Genomic DNA, 23,714 nt, shown 5'->3' on the forward strand with positions numbered 1-23,714 from the left:
ATATATATATATATATATATATGTTTGTGTGTTTCTCTCTATACTGTATATATATATATATATATATATATATATATATATATATATATATATATATATATATCTTACAAGTAATAACTGGCACTAGATAATATCTAAACCTTGGTTTGTATTTACTTGTTTCTATATAGTACCTAACAAGTAATCAGTGCACAGAGGTCTGAAATCAAAATATTGAAACAAATTATTATCCTAGAAAGATTATCCTAGGATATTAGGAACAAAAACCTTACCTACCTAGAACTTAGCAGGCCATATCTGGCACTAACCATCCACATGGTCCTATTGTAAATCAGACTATTGAAAAAAACAAACAAGCACACATTAGGCAAACAAGACTGCATCACAAATAACATTTATTGATCAACATAGTGATCAATATTCAAACCATCCATAAAACAATTATTTATATGAGAAAAAGTCCCTATACAATCAATGTCTATGGCCTTAGATACTAGGAGCTGCCTATTGTATTCCAATTAGGAAGTCCATTGAATTAAGTATACTTGAGTACTATTGCTTGGATTTGTTCCCAGGCTATAATTCCCCTTTAAAATTGCAAAACACCTTTTTTTTCACTTCTCCACTATAGAAGCTATCAGTTCAGCTTATTATAAGTTGGTATCGAAGGTTACATACAAATTGTGGAGCGGAGTCCGAGCAACTCCCAGATGTCGATTTTTAATTTATATAAAACAGAGGTACCCCAGGAAATGTAGCATAATCTGTTATCAATGCCTGCCTTCTAACCTTCTGGGTATATGTGGAGGTTTCAGGACCTATGTTTCTGTTTCTGTTTTTATTTATATTGATATGCTTTATTGACTTGTTTTCTTTTTTTATTTATGTTCAAAACCAATAAAAGATTTAAACATAAAATTGCAAAACACCTTAAACACCGTTACAAGGAACAAAGTTCCTTATTCAGAAACTGTTAATGTGATCCAGAAATTGTTGCAGTTTATAACATTACCTTGTTACTAAGTGGCCAAAACTAACTTCAACAGAGACTTAGATTCACATACTGGTCAATACTCACAGAATGGACAAATTACCTGTAAAACTGAGGGAGTGGTATATATGCTAATGAGCTGCTCCATATATTAAAATAAATGTATTAAAACGAGTAGTGTAGCTAGACATTTATTAGATATAGATTCATAAGTATATATATATATATATATATATATATATATATATATATATATATATACACACACACACACACATAAACAAACATATATATATATACACACACATAAACAAACATATATATATACAGGTAGCCCTCAGTTTACGCCGGGGTTAGGTTCCAGAAGGAATGGTTGTAAATCGAAACCGTTGTAAATTGAAACCCAGTTTATAATGTAAGTCAATGGGAAGTGAGGGTGTTAGGTTTCAGGCCCCTCTCAAAATTGTCATATATATATATACACACACACACCACACACATGCAAACGCAGATACGCACACATGCACACATGTACTACCTTTTTTACATCAAATATTCTGTAATAGATGTAAAGAAAAAAATATTCAGCACTACAAGAAGAGTATATTTCCTAAACAAATATAAAGAGGAACTTTGTGTTTACCAAATGCATTCAGTGCTAGCAAATATGCTGACAAAAATAGATGCATGCCTTAAAGTCATTGTTCAATATTTACTAAGCATGAAGAGGAATGCAAGATAAGAGTTGAGGTACATTTCCAGACCTACCATCTCCTTCACCTCCGTCCTCCAAAATGATTTAAAAACACAATTTGTGAGGTTACTGTTAGCATCAACTGCTAAAGCCTATCCCCTGTCACTATGCAGTAACAAGAAAGGGCTCCTGTATTTATCTATGGCACCAATATATCAATTAAACATTTTAGGTAATATGATAATAATATAGCAAATTCCAAACTAGAAATGTTTCGGTGAATCAGAGAGACTTCTCCCCTGGGGCATGATGATTAAAAACTCGCTGTCATTGAAAAAATCATACAAAATCGTTGGCAGCTTTTTTTGAGCATTATATCGTAATGTATGTTTTTCGCCCTCACATTGCATAGCTGGGTAAACAGCACCAGATTGGAGACCTTTTGATCGCTGAGCCCTTAGAATTATTATTTAGAAAACTTATGCTATTCTCAGTCATTTATTTTAGGTGCAATTTATTTTTCTTTGCATTTTAAATACTCTTAATATGTAGCACAAACTAATAGATTTATAAATGCAATGTTCCTTGCTCCACACAGAAAAAGTTGTTAATTCGGTTTATCTATATTCATTAAAACTAATACAATATTATCAACTTAGCCTGAAAGCTCTCCAGAAACACGGGGATACAGAGCTTTATAAATAGGCCCCAGAGAATACAATTTTAAACAACTTTCCAATTTACTTCTATTATTATTATTATTATTATTATCAGGTAATTGTAGAGCGCCAACAGATTCCGCAGCACTGTTATTTAATTTGCTTCCTTCTCTTGTTATCCTTTGCTGAAAGGTTTATATAGACAAGCTCAGGAGCAGCAGAGAACCTAGGTTCTAGCTGTTGATTGGTGCCTGCATATATATTGATTGTGATTGGCTCACTCATGTGTTCAGTTAGAAACCAGTAGTGCATTGCTGCTCCTTCAACAAATTATTCCAAGAGAAACAAACAGATTAGATCAAAGAAGTAAATTAGAAAGTTGTTTGAAATTGTATTCTCTATCTGAATCATGAAAGAAAATGTTTGGGTTTCATGTCCCTTTAACTTCAATTTCTTAGATATGTTTGTGAATATTAGAAAAGAGCAAATTCATCTCAACTTCAAATATCCATATTTCTACAATGTGCCACTTTATTTTGAGTTAACATATCTAGCTACTTTTGCTGCAAGAAATGACATGGGGGCCAATTTATCAAATGGCGGGCGGACATGATTCGCTGCAGTGCCTTTACATTGCAGTCTATGGGGACTGTGTTATTACTATATATATATATATATATATATATATATATATACTTATATACATATATATTTATGTGTTAATATGTGTATATACACATATAAAAACATAAATATACATGTATAAATTCATATACATATATATTTAACCTTTGCTACCCCTTCGCTGCGCTAGTTTCTCTGACGTGATTATAGGCATGAGAATGAGGCTCCCATTGGAGCCTATGGAAGCGGGCTCTCATGAGCACAAAGCTTCCATACAATGCGACAATCGCGTGCGCTGGTAATATGAGTGGAGCGCAAATATCACGCTCATGTAAACGCAATTTTGCGCTCCACTCGTAATCTAGCCCATTGTGTATATACCATAAGCCATATTACCAAGTCTGCCCATATTTCCTATAAAGTGTAATCTTAATTAGTTTGTAGGATAGACATATGCTTACCCCAGTCATAGTATATGAATATACACATCTTTTTTATTGTGCTAATAATAAACACCCTAGTCCATTTAGCACACAGTTAGTTAAGAATGGCTTTTTTTTAACCAAAAACAATTCTATCAAAAAAAGTTTAATTTTACTTATCTAATTTCCTTTATGCTTTAGGTATACTTTGTTGAAAAAGCAGGTAGTTAGGCTTAGGAGTGTGGAACACTATATGGCAGCAGTTTTGCAAGAATACTTTTAACAATGTTAACATTTTCAAGAGCACTATATGGCAGCTAGCTAGAGTTTATGCCAGTATGCATTACTATTCAGCAAGCTATTACATCAAGAACTGTCAGTGGGATTATTTTGTATATACTATACACTGTGAGTTTGTTCCTAACGATCTCATACTCAAATCCTCGCTAGTAAGGAGAGAAATCATGCAAAATCTTTGAGATTTTTTTAGACCTAGTATGGTAATACTACATAGCAACATAAATATCTGTGACAACCTTAGCCTTTACTGGGCCCTGGGCAAGATACATTTGTGGGGCCCCTCCGCCTTGTGCCCTTATTCCCCGTATACCCTGCCACTTTTATGGCCCATTCCTGTGCCAACGTTCAGTGACACAGAAAAAAGTCAGAGATCTGGAGGCAATAAAAACAAAACCTTTATTTTGAGCTATAAAATATCAACAGCAAAAAACATTCCAGTGGGTCTGCCAAATCAGCTGAGGCTTTCGCCTTCCTGCCGTAGTCTTATCACACTCAGTGATACCAATATAAAGAATAACACAAAATATTTGACCTCCTGATAGCATAAACACTTATCATAAACTAAATACAACATATACATTGCACCATCTCATAGCCTCGCCGCTGACATAATGGGGCCCCCCAAAGAGCGGGGCCATGGGCAGCTGCCCCCCTTAACCTGCCCAAAAAGCAGGACTGATAAACATTTCTCAAGATAAAATTTGTGTTTCTAAATGTTTTTTTAAGGGCCTCGCCATTCTGACGAGACTTCTTAGATCCTCTCACCTGAGTGGCGAGCTTTTGAATATCAGGCCCTACGTGAGCTTACCTCTTTAGCTCATGTACTAATTACATTTATGTCATTGTCATTTATTTCCCATGCTTTTACCATTGCAGTCAATCTCTGGTTGTACGACAAACTGGATCAGTACAGATATCTGCAGTATTTCTCCTGGGTTCTTTTCCACGTACTGCTTATGTGTGTGTCAGCAGGTGTTGCAAAATACATCTCTCCCCAAGCTGCAGGTAAGAACATTGTTTGTTTTATTTCATGTGCTATATCAGCTCTTACATGAAAAGACTATATGATCATATTGCCTCAGTAATTCCTGCTCCTGTGCAATGCATCATCCTAGGGCAGGAGAATACTAATGCAGACAGAAACGAAAACTGGGCATGGTTATTCCATGTACCATTAAATGCAGTACAATTGTATAATCAACAAATAGATTATAAAAAAAGACAATGTTGGAGCATTTAGTTGGGATTTCAAATGAGTAGCAGATTTTTTTCTGACAATTTTCACAGTTCAATTTTCCTTCCCCTTGAGTCATGTGACAGCCAACAGCCAGTTACAAAATGCACATATATACTGTGATTTCTTGCACATGCTCAGTATGAGCTTGTGCCTCAGAAATTGCACATATAAAAAGACAGTGCACATTTTGATAATTTGAAATTGGAATGTTTTGGGGGGTTTTTAAATTGGGATCTCTATCTGAATCATGAAAGTTTAATTTTGACTCTACAAAAGTTTTCTCATGCACATGGAAAAGCAACATTCAAACATGTTATTATTATTTTTTTAATACATAAACTAAAGTAAATGTTGCTTACATTTATGCCAAGAATGGCAATAGTTTTCTCTACCAGAATGTGTAAGACTTTAAAATCATTTTTCATATGTTATATATCTTATTACATGTATATTTTGTGACTTTCAATATACAACCGTGAAACAACAAAAATGCTAAAAGATATCATAATATATGTTGGCTTTGGAAGTTGGTTTATTTCTATGAGAGTCAATGATAAATTGGCCATGCTAAACAAAAGCGAAATTTGTCCTGAATTTTCCATTTAGAAAACGGTGCTACATTTAGCATAAATTAAATCAGCAATTTTAAAGGGACACTCAAGTCAAAATTAAACGTTCATGAATCAGATAGAACTCGCAATTTTAAGCAACTTTCCAAATTGCTTCCATTAACAAAATGTGCACAGTCTTTTTATATTTACACTTTTTGAGTCACCAGCTCCTACTGAGCATGTGCAATAATTCACAGAATATATGTATATGCATTTGTGATTGGCTGATGGCTGTCACAAGATACAGGAGTAGTGGAAATAGACATAACTTTGAAATTTGCCAGAAAACAATCTACTACTCATTTGAAGTTCAGACTTTGGCCCATAGTTATTAAGGTCTGTCGGACTTCATCCGACAGTGCGGATCAGGTCTAACAGACCTCGCTGAATACAGCGAGCAATACGCTCGCCGTATTCAGCATTGCACCAGCAGCTCACAAGAGCTGCTGGTGCAACGCTGCCCCCTGCAGACTCGCAGCCTATAGGCCGCCAGCAGGGGGGTGTCAATCAACCCGATCATACTCGATCGGGTTGATTTCCGGCGATGTCTGTCCGCCTGCTCAGAGCAGGCGGACAGGTTATGGAGCAGCAGTCTTTGTGACCGCTGCCTCATAACTGCTGTTTCTGGCGAGCCTGCAGGCTCGCCAGAAACACGGGACATCAAGCTCCATTCGGAGCTTGATACATATGCCCCCAAGTGCTAATGCATTGTCTTTTTATCATGCATTTGTTGATTATGCAAATCTACTGTATATACTGGTCCTTTAAACTAATTATAGGCTAAACCAAGAGTAGAAATTATATGCAAGTAAAAGGTTATAAGAATTCACCACACATAAACAAAAAGCTATTTTTTTTTCAATTGGGCTCATTATTACAAATTGCAATGAACTAATATACATTAACAAAACTTAAACTGCAAATACATTTTTTTTGCTCGTAATTATAAATTGCATTGAACTAATATACATAAATGTAACTGGAAGGAACTGCTCAATTGATACAGCAGTACACATTCTTAGGGGCTTTACTAACCTATCAAGATAAAGTTGTTTTATTCAACAGTAGTTTACATTAAACAACTGGAATATATTTTACTCACCCTCTTTTAAATGGAATAATCAAAAAAATGGTATAATGTGATTTTAAGACAATAGCTTCCAGAAGATATTTAATGTAAGGGTTATTCAAATTAATTATGTTTATAGTATACATCTGGTTAACTGGATAAAAAAAACTAACTTTTTAGTGCATCTGTTCACAAGATAAGATTTTGAGAGATTTTGGAGTGTTTTTGAAAACTTGGATTTAGCCCTTGTAAGAAACATGTGATAATGATAGTATGAGGTTTAGGTAGGCCTGGAGCTATTTTGCAGGTTGATGCATTAACTGAGACATTATACAGCCTAACATTTTAATACTAGAACTTAGTTCCAGAGGATCAGACTTGCTCAGGGATGGTGTTGGTGCCCTCCGATAGGGTGACTAAGTGATTTACTGAGGCGTCAGTGCTATCTGCTGGGTGTTTGGGTGGCCCTTGGAAGGTCAAGTTAGTACATTGATGTGGCTGGGCAGACTGGGGCATGATGAAGCTGGTGGTTAGTGGGCATGGCTCTTTTGTTATCTGGACACTGGTTAAGATTTGCCCTTGTTCACTTTCAGAAACTAGAATGTAAATAGGGCAAGGGAAGAGGTAGGAGGGACAGCAGAACAGATCAGTGATAATGCTAACAAAATGTGGGATGCCTGGGACAAGAAATAGCTGAGGTTTTACCTCTCTCATAAGCTTCAGGAAAGTTATCCTCTGTAAAAGGCACAATTAGGCTAAAAGAGGCTGCTCTCAGGTGGTGACCTACAAGAGAACAAGCTACTGAGCAGTTATTTTTCATGGTTAAGCATTTCACTTTCTTGTATATAACTCTTTTTAAGATGACATAGACAGAAAAGCTATGAATCTACTGGGTGAAAAAGTAACACAATTAGAATTATAAATCTGCCCTTCTTGCAGAGTGACACAAACAGAGGGCCATCAGTTTGCCTTGTATTTATAGAATAATGCTGATTGGAGCTATGAGTTTGTCCTCTTTCTACAGAATGGCACAAGGAAACAAATATTATTATTATTATTAGTCTTTATTTATAAAGCATCAACAGATTCCGCAGCGCTGCCCATGGGTACAAGGATAACAGTACAATGGAGAAACAATACGATAAAAGACAAAATTTTACAGACAAAATACAGGGGGAATTGAGGGCCCTATTCCCGTGGGAACTTACAATCTAGATGGGAAGGAGGAATATATGGGAAGAGCCATGAATTTGTCATTTGCCTTCCCTCTACCGAATGACACAGTGATGCAGATGGAAGTGGCTATGATTTTTCTTTCCCTCTATAGAATGGCACAGTGAGGCAGATGTGAGGGGCTATGAGTTTGTCTTTCCTCTATAGAATGGCACAGTGAGGAAGATGGGAGGGGCTATGACTTTGTCTTTCCTCTATAGAATGACACAGTAACACATGGGGGTTCTATGATTTTGCCTTCCCTCTATAGAATGACACAGTGATACAGATGGGAGGGGCTATGATTTTCCTTTCCCTCTATATAATGGCACAGTGAGGCAGATGGGAGGGGCTATGAGTTTGTCTTTCCTCTATAGAATAACACAGTGACACATGGGGGTGCTATGATTTTCCCTTCCCTCTATAGAATGACACAGTGACGCAGATGGGAGGGGCTATGATTTTCCTTTCCCTCTATATAATGGCACAGTGAGGCAGATGGGAGGGGTTATGAGTTTGTCTTTCCTCTTTAGAATGATACAGTGAGGCAGATGGGAGGGGCTATGAGTTTGTCTTTCCTCTATAGAATGACACAGTGACACACATGGGGATGCTATGATTTTCCCTTCCCTCTATAGAATGACACAGTGAGGCAGACGGGAGGAACTATGTGTTTGTCTTCACTCTACAGAATGACACAAACAGGGGGAACTATATGTTTAAGTGATACAGTATGAAACCTACTATTCTATAAAACTGGCCATGCCACTGCAAGGTAAAATCTAGAATTAATTTGTAAAATACAATATTTTTTTTTTTATTTATTTCAGGATCTGGAATCCCAGAGTTGAAAGTTACATTGCGAGGTGTTGTTTTAGAAGAATTTTTTACCTTCCGCACATTTATTGCGAAATTAATTGGTGTAACTTGCACCCTCGCTGCTGGCAACACTATATTCCTTGGCAAAGTGGTAAGTGTCACATGAGATCTACATATATTAGTAAATTAATTACAATGTGTGCTTCAATGGGGAATACTCCAGTGATTCTCTATTTTCCTTTTATTTAGGGACCCTTTGTTCACATGGCAACCATACTTGCTACAATTCTAGGGAAAGCCATGATAAGAGTTGTAGGTGCAAAAGAGGTAAGACCTGCAGATAATTTTATCATGAACTGCAATGTATCATTATTTGACCATAACAAGGGTATCTAATCATTTTAAACAAGAGGGGATGCATTACATTTTTTCTTATTTTATTAATCAAAGCAAACACAATATACTGCAATAGAAACACATGCTAATACAGTTCATTATTACAAACCTATATACACAGCTTGATTTTCACTAGTCCACTAGCCCTGGACAAGTAAGAAATTTGACTTTTTCCTATCTTTAACATTGAGTAGGCTAGTTACTTTTAACTCCTGACTATTAAACTATAGTTATATTTTTCCACCCCTGCCTATATACATTTAAAAATATATATTTCCAGAAGACAGAATTAGCCTGCCAAGGAGCATTACATAATGATTTTTTTAATTATTTTTTTTATGACAAATTACCTGGCTCCTGTATCATGTGACAGTCGTCAACGAATCACAGACTCTAATATGTATACACTGTAAGCTTTGTTGAAGCTGGTTCCTTAGAGAGTGTGCATATAGAAAGATTGAGCATAATTTATAATGAAAGTAAACTTGAAAGAGGTTTTTTTTGCTTATTTGTCTTTAAATTGCATACTCTATCTGAATAATGAACGTTTAATTTTGACTTTAGTGTACTTTAAAGGGCCATTGAAGTAATTTATGCATTAGAAATCATTCACATTTCCAAAAGTAAGAGGAAAAACAATTATATTGGGTCAATCTCTATCGAGGGACATAAATATAATACCCCAAATGACATAAACAGGCAATTTTATCTTTTCTTTCAAAAACTTTATTCTCCGGAAGAAGTGAATCAGGAGGCGAAAAGTAGTTTCTGGAACGATGTTAAGACACCTAAAATATCCGCAGCCCAGTTGAATATAATGAATAAACAGATTACAGTAGAGGAGATTTTAAAGGCTATTAAAGAATCAACTCAAGGGAAGGCCCCAGATCAACTACTGATCGAATTCTACAAAGTGCTTTCGGAGGAGATCGCCCCCACCCTGACAAAGCTATTTAATAACTACTTTCTACTCCATCTAAAACAATCCCGAACTTTTACTGCATCTAATATTACAATCATATTAAAGAAAGATAAGGACCCAAATTCAATGGATTCATATAGACCAATTTCGCTTCTCAATAGCGACTATAAAATATTAGCGAATATACTAGCCTCGCGTCTTAAAAAGATTATAGGAGATATTATTCATCCGGATCAAACCGGATTTGTACCAGGGAGAACAGCGCAGAAAAATATAATAAAGGCTATGTTGATGATCAAACATATATTGGCATCCCATAGGACAGGGTCAGACATAAAGCAAGATTTTGCTATATTAACGATCGATGCAGAAAAGGCTTTTGACTCTGTCCTATGGGATCATCTATTAACAACTCTAAATAAATTTGGTCTTTCAGGACACTTTTACACATATATCTCCCTGCTATATCAGAATCCTGTTTCATATCTTAGTATAAATAACATCCTCTCTCCTCCTATAACTCTATGTAAAGGTACAAGACAGGGGTGTCCCCTTTCACCGCTGTTATTCAACTTGGCTATTGAGCCCTTAGCTATAAAGTGTAGAGAAATATTGGAGGGTATCAAGATAAAACAGAAGGCGGTATTATAATTATATGCTGACGATATCTTATTTTATATAAGGAATTCAGCCAAAAATATTCCAGTCTTAGTAGATGTCCTAGCAGAGTTTAGCAAATTTACCGGGTACAGAATTAATCTCTCCAAGTCGGAGATTTTATGGATAATAAAAATCAAGAATAGCCTCTCAGATAATCCCTTTAAATTAACAGACAAATATATTAAATATTTAGGAATAAATCTTTCTAGAAATCCTGAAGAATGGTATGATATAAACTTTTCTTATATCTGGAGGAAATGCCTTACCGAAATGCAGAATTGGAGTAGATTGCCCCTTTCACTTTCGACAAGGATATCATTAATCAAAATGCGAATACTCCCAAAAATTCTATTTGTTATACAGAATGTCCCTACTTTTTTACGCAAGGCGGATACTCACAAATTCTATGCAGGTTGTTCCCGTTTTCTCTGGGCCTCTAAAAAACTGTGTACTGCACTATTTAGATTAATGCATCCAAAAGAAAGGGGTGGTTTTGCCCTCCCGAATCTGGTAAATTACAACCTGGCATGTTTTGCTAGAATTGCCCTAGATTGGCTAACCTCAGCCAACTATGTCACCAGTTTAGAGTTAGAAGAAAACATAATGTCCCCCTTACACTCTTAAAGCACTACTACATCTCTCTCATCACTCAAAGATACTAAATTCGACATTAAAATACACCATCCACAATGTAATCATAGCATGGCATAAAATCTGTAGGCTGTTAAAGATTAAACATACTCTCTCTAAATTTCTACCTATTAGAGGAAATCCAGATTTTGAAAGTGGTTGTACATCTGTTTTTAGAAAATGGTCAGCAATCTGAATTTCGTGATTCAGATGGTGGATCTGCCCTCTAAGTATATGAAAACTTTTGAATCTCTAATTAGAGAATTCAATCTAGATAGGAGGAGATCTTTTTTCACATATATTTACAAACCAGACACTTTTATTATAACCAGAAAGTCTCAGAAGGAGACGCCTGGTCTTTGGGCCCATTAGATACTATTATTAGCAGATTCTCTAGGGGCGACCATTCTATCTCACCTTTATATAGATTACTCTCATTTAATGATGCAGAGGCAAGGATAAATAGTCTTTTAAGTATCTGGAAATTAGATTTCCCTGAGATTGATATAGACTACTTTCAGAAAAGTTTTAATAGGGTAAGAAAGTATACAAGTAATATGGCAATGAGATAATCTCATTTGAAACTTTTGAATAGAGCCTATCTGACTCCTAGTAGAATGGGTAAATGGAAAGGTGATATGGCCTGCTATAGATGCAAATTTCCTTTTGCTGATCTATTCCATGTTTTCTATGCCTGCCCAAAGGCTATCAAATTATGGAAACAAGTGGAATATTGGCTAAATAGATTTTTGTCTGCTAGAATAACACTTAATCCACTATATATCTTTTTTTTTTTGGTTCAAGATTCAAAATAAAGCTCTGATTAATACAGTAATCCTTTTGGTCAGACAAATGATTTTAAGAATGTGGCAGGATAAAGGTGTTCCAAGTATAGCTTCGGTCACACGCAATATCCAATATCAAATATTGGTGCAACAATTTGATCCAGCAATATTTGAAGAAAAAAAACTAAAAAAATATCTAGAAAAATGGGACAAAGTAATTTTAGCTCAACCTAGAGAGGTTCAGTTGCAAAAACTAAGCCATTTTCGCAAGTCACCGGATATTTAACAGCTAATATTATCAGACAGATACCCCGAATTCTGGAGACAACATCTCTTTTGAGGCTAGGGGATGGGGGGTTGGGGAGGGAGGAGAGAGTGTGGAAGGGGTGTTTTTTTTTTTTTTTTCTTCTTTTTTTTTCTTCTTTTTTGTGTATGTGTGTCTCTGTTGTATGCTTATGTTAGTTTGTTAGGTTTGAGGATAAAAACGATAGAAAAACCCAGTAGTGTGCATAAATATGAAGTTATGTTGAATTGTTATTAAGTATGTAACTATGCAGGATAACTGTTTGATTATATTCTAGATTAGGTTTGGCCCTGCGTGGTGCAAATTGTTAAAGATTTTGTTCTTTTGTCGTTTTCTTTTTTCTGTATTCTTGTACACTGCTGGATATATATTAAATGTTTAAAAAAAAAAAAAAAAAAGAAATCATTCACTACACTGCAACAGATCTGCCTATAAAATATCATTTTAAAATATTTAAAATCTGTGTTATTTTGCAGTCCCATGGCACGCCCCTTGAAAAGTCCCTTAAATGTTGTTTACCTACTTCCCTTTATTTCCTTCACTGTGACCAATTAAGAGCAGATGTAAATGAGCTCCTACACTCATCGACCAATCACCATGCAGCATGTAGGATTGTCAGGGTCCTGCATTCCAGGGAATAAACACCAGCTTCTCTTGAGGGGAGTAGAAACATTACAATTAATAAAGTTAAATTACAGAAAAAGCATGCAAAATAAATATTGAAAGTACATTGCAGAGGTTTTTTTTTAGGTATGCATTATAAATCATTGTGTGTTAGGAATTACATTTTAAGTTAAATGTCCCTTTAAGAAAACTAAACATTATAATTTGACATTAGGTACATGCAGATGTAATTTTATTGCAGACAGTCCTTTGTGGCGAGTAAATATGTTTACACCTAAATTAGTGATCGCTGCAGCAGTAATAAACCAGTAAAGTTTGTTACTGGCTGGATTAAACAAGCATTTTTCACCTTGTAAACTATAAAATGACTGTGACACAGAAGAAAAATGTTTCAGATTTTAATGTAGTTTCTGTTTTACAATAAGGTCATACATATTGTGAAAGTAAGGGCTGATAGGTACATCGGAAATCATTTAGTAAGAAGAATACGGTCATTTTCTTTTGTGATTCAGACAGAACATGCTATATTTAAAACGTTTCCAATTTACTTTTATTATCAAATTTGCTTCGTTCCCATGTTATTCTTTTTGAGAAGATACCTAGGTAGTTGTCTTTAGCACTGCAGGAAATAGTGCTGCCAGGTAGTGTTCTTGCAAAATGGCTGCCATATAGTGCTCCAGACACGTGCACACTCCTGAGCCTGAGCGTACATCCCTGCTTTTCAACAAAAGATATCAAGAAAACCAAGGAAATCTCATAAAAGAAGTAAATTAGAAAGTTGTTTAAATCTGCAGGCCCTATCTGAATCATGAAATAAACCGTTTGGGTTTTATGCCCCTTTAACATGCTCTAATTGAAACTAGTAATTTCATTTTAACATTAACTTATTCCCAATTCAATAGAATCAGAGTCGGAAGTACGAGCTCTTAATCGCTGGTGCAGCAGTGGGTGTGGCCTGCTGCTTTGTGGCTCCTGTTGGGGGTGAGTAGCCAGTTCCTTGCTACAAATTTTTACAATAAGTGTAGGCAAATACTTTATTTATTTATTTTTAAAAATGCAATGACAAGATTTCCTAGCTGTAACTTTTACTTAAAGGGACATAATACTCATATGCTAAATCACTTAAAACTGATGCAGTATAACTGTAAAAAGCTGACAGGAAAATATCACCTGATCATCTTTATATATAAAAGGAAGATATTTTACCTCACAATCTCCTCAGCTCAGCAGAGTAAGTTCTTTGTAAAATGTTATACTCAGCTGCAGCCCAGCTGCAGGTAAAAAATAAATAAATGAAGAAATGAACAGCAGCCAATCAGCATCAACAGTTGCTGAGGTCATGAACTCTTTTACTGTGATCTCATGAGATTTGACTTAACTCTCATGAGATTTCATTGTAAACTTCCTTACACTGAATAGGGAAATAAGATAAGTGTGCACGTAAGCTCTCTCCTTCCCCTGTCCCGGGACAGACATACTGATTTGCTGCTTAGAAGTCCTTTACACTGGGATGTAGCTACTGAGGAATTTTTGAGGTAAAATATATTTCTTTTACCTAGAAATATTCAGTTGATATTTTCTAGTCAGCTTTTTACAGCTATACTGCATCACTTATAAGTGTTTCAACATTTGGGTATTATGGCCCTTTAAAATATTTCACAATCTAAGAGAATACATTATAGAGAATTACATCTTGAACAAATTAAACTATTGTACTTAATAAGATATTAAAGGGTAAGAAGAAAGTGAAATTTACTCTTCATCCACCTGGTGCCTCTTTACAATAAATATTTTTCATTCCTGTAATGTTTTTTTCACATAGGTGTCCTATTCAGTGTGGAGGCAACAGCCACCCATTTCGCTGTGCGTAATTACTGGCGAGGATTTTTTGCTGCAACCTGTGCTGCTTTAATGTTTCGTCTACTCGCTGTGATCAATAGTGAAAGAGGTAAAAACTCCAAACATTCTGCAATCACCCCAATAAACCAGTGCTAGAGATAGTTACACCTTAAAGGGACATGAAACCGAAGAGTTTTCTTTCATGTCCCTTTAAGGTGTGACTATCTACCTAGCTCTACCTAGGTGCTGAACCAAAAATGGGGCGGCTCTTAAACTTATATTCCTACTTTTTCAAATAAAGATAGCATGAGAACGAATAAAAATTGATAATATGAATACATTAGAACGTTGGTTAAAATTGCCTGCTCTATCTGAATAATGAAAGAAAAAATGTGGTTTAGTATTCCTTTAAGCATTTTATCCTATAGTGTTTCAGATAATTCCCCAATCTCCTAGCATGATCTAGAAGAGATACATCTAAATCACTCACTTGTCACATTCCTGTAGAATCACCCTTTCAAAACAATTTCAAATTCAAAATTGAATTTCCTCTTAAAATGTTTGTTTGTTAATAAAATGTTGCTGTATTTTTTATTTTGCCCACTCTTCCTGTAATTTAATTCTGAACATTGTACTTATTTCTGCTGCCACCAGTAAGTTTGGAGGGCAAACTTGAGAATCCAAAGCCCTTGATGTACTACATTATACAATGTATTTGCTTGATCAGTTCAGGAGCACATTTTTCTCTGTCCATAAATGTCCACAAGAAATAATAAGTTTATGATTCTCAATTGGTTTTTCAATGGATTTGTCCCTGGACTGCAAATCAATGCATATTTTGCTATCAAAATAACAGTTTAACATGTTTTTTAAAATATTTATTTTGTATGCAGAATTGCAGATGTTTTGCAATAGTATGCTTAATTTCTAACTTAAAGGGACACTCAGGTTAAATTACATTTTCATGATTCAGATACAGCATGTAATTTTAAACAACTTTCCAATTTACTTCCATTAAAAAATATGTGCACATTCTTTTATATTTACACTTTTTGAGTCACCAGATCCTACTGAGCATGTGTAAGAATTCACAGACTATACGTATATGCATTTGTGATTGGCTGATTGATATCACATGGTACAAGGGGAGTGGAAATATACATAACTTTGAAATTTGTTATAAAAAAAACTACTAGTCATTTGAAGTTCAGACTAAGTGCTATTGCATTGTCTTGTTATCTTGCATTTGTTGATTATGCAAATCTAATGTGTTGACTGGTCCTTTAAATTGTGCATAAAAAAAGCAATGACCTCATTGTTACTTTACTTTCCCTTCATGTTTATGCTGCACAATATAATACCGTAAGCTGTCATATATAAATAATAAGAGCAGAACTGATATCCTGTCTGTCAGTCATGTATAATTAAAGCCATGCAGATCATCACTACTTCCTGTCGGCAGATGATCACTTCTCACCATTTTATTTATCTCTCTCTTAGAAACTGTTGCAATTCTCTTCAATACAAACTGGCGAGTGGAATTTCCTTTTGACCTTCCAGAATATCTGTCTTATGCGCTCTTAGGGTGAGTATACTGATTTGTAAACACATCCGATACATTCTTTTTCAATATTATACGCTCATTAGATATAAGATTACAGACTCATGCATATATTTTATCAAAATAGCTTAGATTTTGTACCAAAACATTGTATTTAATTAATAAATGCAGTTTAAAGGAATATGAGAGACACAATTAAACTTTCCTGATGCAGATACAAGTTTAAGATATTTTTAACTTTACTTCTATTATTCAATTTGCTTTATTCTCTTGGTATATTTTGTGAAGAGCATACCCGGATATGCTGAGGAATAGCAATGCACTACTGGGAGCTAGCTGTTGATTGGTGGATGCACACATATGCTCCTCACCATTCACTCACTAGATGCATTCCCAGTTATGTATTTCTGATCTGTAGATGACATCTATATGTTCAGAAAGAGCACACAATTTTAAAAATCTTTCCTATTTTCTTCCTTTATAAAATTTGCACAATCTGTTTTATATTCACATTCCTAGACAGCATGTGCACAAGTTCACAGTGTATACGTATACTAGTCTGTGATTGGCTGATGCACATGATACAGGGAGCTGGTAAATGGGAGAAAAAATAAATTTGACAGAAAAAAATAAAAAATATTTTATGAAATTCAGTGTGTTATTGCATTTGTTATTATGCACTTGTTAATTATGCAATTCTACTGTAGTTAGTGGTCCTTTAAGTAAGACTATACTTGAAAATACAGTGCCCTGCTGGTGTCAGCGTTAAAAAAAGTTATAATGTTCCCACACTTTTGTCTAAATCTCTACCTTAGACACCACTTATGATCCTGCCCTGTATATTTTTTAGATATGTGCATTTGTGCCCTTTGGGGGCTAACTAATGCAGGTGAAGAAGGGCGCAAGCCGCATTCTGCTATTTTCGGAGCTGGATTTATTCTCGTGAAAGTGCAGCACACTGAGATCTGTACAAATCCAGATCTCAGTGTGTTGCACTTGAACAAGATTAAATATAGCTCTGAAAATAATGCTGAGTGAGACTTGCAGTCACCTTCTTCTGCATTTGTTAGGACCTGAAGTGCACAAATGCACATATCTAATATTTTTCACAACTGAGCAGTCATTGTACCCCTTGGCTGTGAGTAAAATATATATCAATAATTGTACGTGTTTGGTTGCCAGTAACACGCATAAAGAGTAGTAATTCAATCCATTTGACTGTCCCTCACTTTTACATTTAGCAAACACTTATGGGGGTAGATTTATCAAGCAGCAGATGCTGCAATCTACCCCCAAAGTTTCAGGTCCGCCTGAAACATAAGTTAAGAAGCAGCGGTCGTAAAACCGCTGCTCCTTAACTCATTCGCCACCTCTGAGGTGGCAGATAGCAATCATCCCGAACGTATCCGCGAATGTGCAGGGGGCAGCATTGCACAAGCATTTCTGGTGAAATGCTTGTGCAATGATAAATGCAGACAGCGTATGCTATCAGCATTTATCGATGTCGGGCGGACATGATCCGCTACAGCTGGTGTACTGTTTAAATGAGAGTGCACGGGGCATTGCGGCATATAGCGGAAAGAGTGATAGCTATTACTGGAAGTGCTAATACAGACATTTATTAACAGGATTCTCTGTGTGGTGTAAATAGAGCATACCTACTAATCAGCACACTGGCTTGTGCACATAATGCTCATATGGGCTAAATTGGGGCTTTGAGGTAAAGGTTCGCATGAGCGAGCTCGCAGCCACAATTTTAAGAAGCACCTCAGAGGTGGGGAGATCAATCGCTCCGACACTCGCTCATTTGTGGTGATTGACATGCCCTGCTCTCTTGCAATATATATATATATATATATGCTATTATGCATCCAGCATCTTTATTGTTTCCAGGTGTTCGTCAATGAGTGTAAAAAAACAGAATTTATGCTTACCTGATAAATTACTTTCTCTTACGGTGTATCCAGTCCACGGATTCATCCTTACTTGTGGGATATTCTCATTCCCTACAGGAAGTGGCAAAGAGAGCACACAGCAGAGCTGTCCATATAGCTCCCCCACAGGCTCCGCCCCCCCCCCCCAGTCATTCGACTGATGGTTAGGAGAAAAAGGAGAAACCATAGGGTGCAGTGGTGACTGTAGTTTAACAAAAATAAATTTGAACCTGACTTAATTGCCAGGGCGGGCCGTGGACTGGATACACCGTAAGAGAAAGTAATTTATCAGGTAAGCATAAATTCTGTTTTCTCTTACATGGTGTATCCAGTCCACGGATTCATCCTTACTTGTGGGATACCAATACCAAAGCTTTAGGACACGGATGAAGGGAGGGAACAAGTCAGGTAACCTAAACGGAAGGCACCACTGCTTGCATAACCTTTCTCCCAAAAATAGCCTCCGAAGAAGCAAAAGTATCGAATTTGTAAAATTTGGCAAAAGTATGCAGTGAAGACCAAGTCGCTGCCTTACAAATCTGTTCAACAGAAGCCTCATTCTTGAAAGCCCATGTGGAAGCCACAGCTCTGGTGGAATGAGCTGTAATTCGTTCAGGAGGCTGCTGTCCAGCAGTCTCATAAGCCAATCGGATGATGCTTTTCAGCCAGAAGGAAAGAGAGGTAGCAGTCGCATTCTGACCTCTCCTCTTACCAGAATAGACAACAAACAAGGATGATGTTTGTCTGAAATCTTTAGTTGCATTTAAATAGAATTTTAAAGCACGAACCACATCAAGATTGTGTAACAGTCGTTCCTTCTTAGAAACTGGATTAGGGCACAGAGAAGGAACAATGATTTCCTGGTTAATATTCTTATTAGAAACCACTTTTGGAAGGAAACCAGGTTTGGTACGCAAAACAACCTTATCTGCATGGAACACCAGATAGGGTGAATTACACTGCAAAGCAGACAATTCTGAAACTCTTCGAGCAGAAGAAATAGCTACCAAAAACAAAACTTTCCAAGATAATAACTTAATATCTATGGAATGTAAAGGTTCAAACGGAACCCCTTGAAGAACTGAAAGAACTAAATTTAGACTCCATGGAGGAGCCACAGGTTTATAGACAGGCTTGATTCTAACTAGAGCCTGTGCAAACGCCTGAACGTCTGGTACTGCTGCCAGACACTTGTGTAACAGGATAGACAGAGCATATATCTGTCCCTTTAAGGAACTAGCTGACAATCCTTTCTCCAATCCTTCTTGAAGAAAAGACAATATCCTCGGAATCCTAATCTTACTCCACAAGTAACCCTTGGATTCACACCAACAAAGATATTTCCGCCATATCTTATGGTAAATTTTCCTGGTGACAGGCTTTCTGGCCTGAATCAGAGTATCTATAACTGATTCAGAGAACCCACGCTTAGCTAGAATTAAGTGTTCAATCTCCAAGCAGTCAGTTGCAGAGAAACTAGATTTGGATGCTTGAATGGACCCTGTATTAGAAGATCCTGCCTCGATGGCAGTTTCCATGGTGGAACCGATGACATGTCCACTAGGTCTGCATACCAAGTCCTGCGTGGCCACGCAGGCGCTATCAGAATTACCGAAGCCTTCTCCTGTTTGATCCTGGCTACTAGCCGAGGGAGAAGAGGAAACGGTGGAAAGACATAAGCTAGACTGAAGGACCAAGGCGCTACTAGAGCATCTATCAATGCCGCCTTGGGATCCCTGGACCTGGATCCGTAAAGGGGAAGTTTTGTGTTCTGACGGGACGCCATCAGATCCAATTCTGGAATGCCCCATAGCTGGGTCAGCTGAGCAAAAACCTCCGGGTGGAGTTCCCACTCCCCCGGGTGAAAAGTCTGACGACTCAGAAAATCCGCCTCCCAGTTATCTACTCCTGGGATGTGAATTGCAGATAGGTGGCAGGAGTGATCCTCTGCCCATTAGATGATCTTGGTTACTTCCTTCATCGCTAGGGAACTCTTTGTTCCTCCCTGATGATTGATGGACGCTACAGTCGTGATGTTGTCCGACTGAAATCTGATGAATTTGGCCTCTGCTAGTTGAGGCCATGCCTGGAGCGTATTGAATATCGCTCTAAGTTCCAAAATGTTTATCGGGAGAAGAGATTCTTCTCGAGACCATAGGCCCTGAGCTTTCAGGGAGTCCCAGACCGCACCCCAGCCTAACAGACTGGCATCGGTCAACATTCCCTGAGACAGGTGATCTTGAGACAACCACCAGAGAAGAGAGTCTCTGGTTTTCTGGTCCATTTGTATTTGAGGAGACAAATCTGCATAATCCCCATTCCACTGTTTGAGCATGCACAGTTGTAGTGGTCTGAGATGAATTCGGGCAAAAGGGACAACGTCCATTGCCGCAACCATTAATCCGATTACCTCCATGCACTGAGCCACAGAAGGCCGAGGAATGGAATGAAGAACTCGGCAAGTAGTTAAAAGCTTTGACTTCCTGACCTCTGTCAGAAATATTTTCATTTCTACCGAGTCTATTAGTGTTCCCAGGAAGGGAACCCATGTGAGCGGGGACAGAGAACTCTTTTCTACGTTCACCTTCCCCCCGTGAGACCTTAGAAAGGCCAGAACAATGTCCGTATGAGCCTTGGCTCTGTGAAAAGACGACGCCTGTATTAAGATGTCGTCGAGGTAAGGTGCTACTGCAATGCCCCGCGGTCTTAGTACCGCTAGAAGGGACCCTAGCACCTTTGTGAAAATTCTGGGAGCGGTGGCCAACCCGAAAGGAAGGGCCACGAACTGGTAAAGCGTGTCCAGAAAGGCGAACCTTAGGAACTGATGATGATCTTTGTGGATAGGAATATGTAGGTACGCATCCTTTAGATCCACGGTAGTCATATATTGACCTTCCTGGATCATCGGTAAGATTGTCCGAATGGTTTCCATTTTGAAAGATGGAACTCTGAGGAATTTGTTTAGAATTTTTAGATCCAGGATTGGCCTGAAAGTTCCTTCCTTTTTGGGAACTACAAACAGGTTTGAGTAAAATCCCAGTCCTTGTTCTGCAATTGGAACTGGGTGTATCACTCCCATCTTTAGAAGATTTTCTACACAGCGTAAGAACGCCTGTTTCTTTGTCTGGTCTGAAGACAAACAAGAAATGTGGAACCTTCCCCTTGGAGGAGAGTCCTTGAATTCTAGAAGATACCCCTGAGCAACAATTTCTAATGCCCAGGGATCTGGAACATCTCTTGCCCAAGCCTGAGCAAAGAGAGAAAGTCTGCCCCCTACCAGATCCGGTCCCGGATCGGGGGCTACCCCTTCATGCTGTCTTGGTAGCAGCCGCAGGCTTCTTGGCCTGCTTACCCTTGTTCCTGCCCTGCAAAGGCTTCCAGGTTGCTTTGGGCTGGGAAGCGTTACCCTCTTGCTTTGCGGTTGCAGAGGTTGAAGCAGGTCCGCTCCTGAAGTTGCGAAAGGAGCGAAAATTAGCCTTGTTTTTGGCCTTAAACGGCCTATCTTGTGGAAGGGCATGGCCCTTTCCCCCAGTGATATCCGAAATAATTTCTTTCAACTCTGGGCCGAATAGGGTCTTTCCCTTGAAAGGAATATTTAATAGTTTTGTTTTGGACGACACACGTCAGCCGACCACGATTTGAGCCAAAGCGCTCTTCGCGCCATAATGGCAAAACCAGAATTTTGCGCCGCTAACTTAGCAAATTGTAAAGCGGCATCTGTGATAAAAGAATTAGCCAGCTTTAGAGCATGAATTCTATCCATGACTTCGTCATATGAAGTCTCCCTCTGGAGCGACTCCTCCAGCGCCTCAAACCAAAAAGCCGCTGCAGTAGTTACAGGAATAATGCAGGCAATCGGTTGAAGAAGGAAACCTTGTTGAACAAATATCTTCTTTAGCAAACCTTCTAATTTTTTTAGCCATAGGATCTTTGAAAGCACAACTGTCTTCTATTGGTATGGTTGTGCGCTTGGCTAGTGTGGAAACTGCTCCCTCTACCTTAGGGACCGTCTGCCACGCGTCCCACCTGGGGAACATTTTCTTAAAGATAGGGGGGGGGGACAAAGGGTACACCTGGTCTCTCCCACTCCCTAGTCACAATATACGCCACCCTCTTCGGGATCGGAAACGCATCAGTGTATACAGGGACTTCTAGAAACTTGTCCATTTTACACAATTTTTCTGGGACCACCATGGGGTCACAATCATCCAGCGTAGCTAAAACCTCCTTAAGCAGTATGCGGAGGTGTTCCAGCTTAAATTTAAACGCTAAGGAATCTGATTCTGCCCGCTGAGAAACCTTTCCTGTGTCAGAAATTTCTCCCTCAGACAGTACATCCCTCACTGCCACTTCAGAGTGTTGTGAGGGTACAACAGATAAATCATCCAAAACTTCTGATTGCTCATCCTCTGTTCTTAAAACTGAGCTATCACGCTTTTTAGGAAAAACTGGCAGTTTGGATAGGAATGCCGTAAGGGAATTATCCATGACTGCTGCTAATTGTTGTAAGGTAATAGGGGCCAATGCGCTAGAGGTACTAGGCATCGCTTGCGCGGGCGTAACTGGTGTCGACACATGGGGAGAGGAAGGAGGACTATCCTCGTTACCTTCCGTTAAAGAATCATCTTGGGCTACATTTTTAAGTGTCACTGCATGGTCTTTAAAATGTTTAGATACCTTAGCACACTTTAAACACAAATGTAAAGGGGGTACCGCCATGGCTATTAAACACATAGAACAAGGTCTATCAGTAGGCTCAGACATGTTAAACAGACTTAGACAGCACTCAAATACAGTAAAATACAATTTTTGAAAAAACGGTACTGTGCCTTTAAATAATAAAAAGCGCACACTTTTTTACTAAATCTCCAAAAATCATCCAATCTTTATGAAATTTTCACCATATGATCCTAATGCTTCGAAATGATTGCACAGTAAATTTCAAGTAAATTAACCCCTTACTGCCCAAACCGGAGCAAATTAAAGCTGGCAACCGGTTAGCAAAACTATAGCACCATGCCACAGCCTCTGCTGTGGCCCTACCTTCCTTGGGGATTAGTTTTAATCGAAAATAAGCCTCTCTGAAGTCCTCAAGTAATCTCTGGACTCTTCACATGGAGCTGCATGAAGCTGTCTGTAAAATCAACTGCGCAACAGAGGCGCGAATTTCAGGCCCCCTCCCTCTTCACTCTGGGGATGTGGGGCCTTCCGAAGCCAAAATAGGTGTCTAAATAGATGCCATGCGGAATAAACCCCAAAAAAGTGTTTCAAATGTAATATAAACTTGTATAAATATCAGATTTTTGTAAAAAAATAATCGATTGCCCCTTAACAGTGTCCACCAGTGTTTGAGCCCTTTCAAATAAGCCTTCCTTCTATACTAAGTCTCAGAATATGGCTTACCTTTCCCACATGGGGATT

General features: G+C 37.8%; 1 protein-coding gene across 4 annotated transcripts in view; it reads left to right on the forward strand.

Moving 5' to 3' along the window:
• LOC128663841 (chloride channel protein ClC-Kb) overlaps positions 1–23,714 on the forward strand; it is a 437,573-nt gene that overhangs the window by 313,539 nt on the left and 100,320 nt on the right. For all 4 annotated transcript variants that reach the window (XM_053718370.1, XM_053718371.1, XM_053718372.1 and 1 more), the window contains 6 exons: positions 4,567–4,695; positions 8,650–8,789; positions 8,888–8,965; positions 13,862–13,940; positions 14,782–14,907; positions 16,299–16,383. In XM_053718370.1, coding sequence (XP_053574345.1) covers positions 4,567–4,695; positions 8,650–8,789; positions 8,888–8,965; positions 13,862–13,940; positions 14,782–14,907; positions 16,299–16,383 — 637 coding nt within the window. The remainder of the gene's footprint in view (positions 1–4,566; positions 4,696–8,649; positions 8,790–8,887; positions 8,966–13,861; positions 13,941–14,781; positions 14,908–16,298; positions 16,384–23,714) is intronic.

The sequence above is a fragment of the Bombina bombina genome, chromosome 6 (genome assembly GCF_027579735.1).
Source record: "Bombina bombina isolate aBomBom1 chromosome 6, aBomBom1.pri, whole genome shotgun sequence".
Taxonomy (NCBI): domain Eukaryota; kingdom Metazoa; phylum Chordata; class Amphibia; order Anura; family Bombinatoridae; genus Bombina; species Bombina bombina.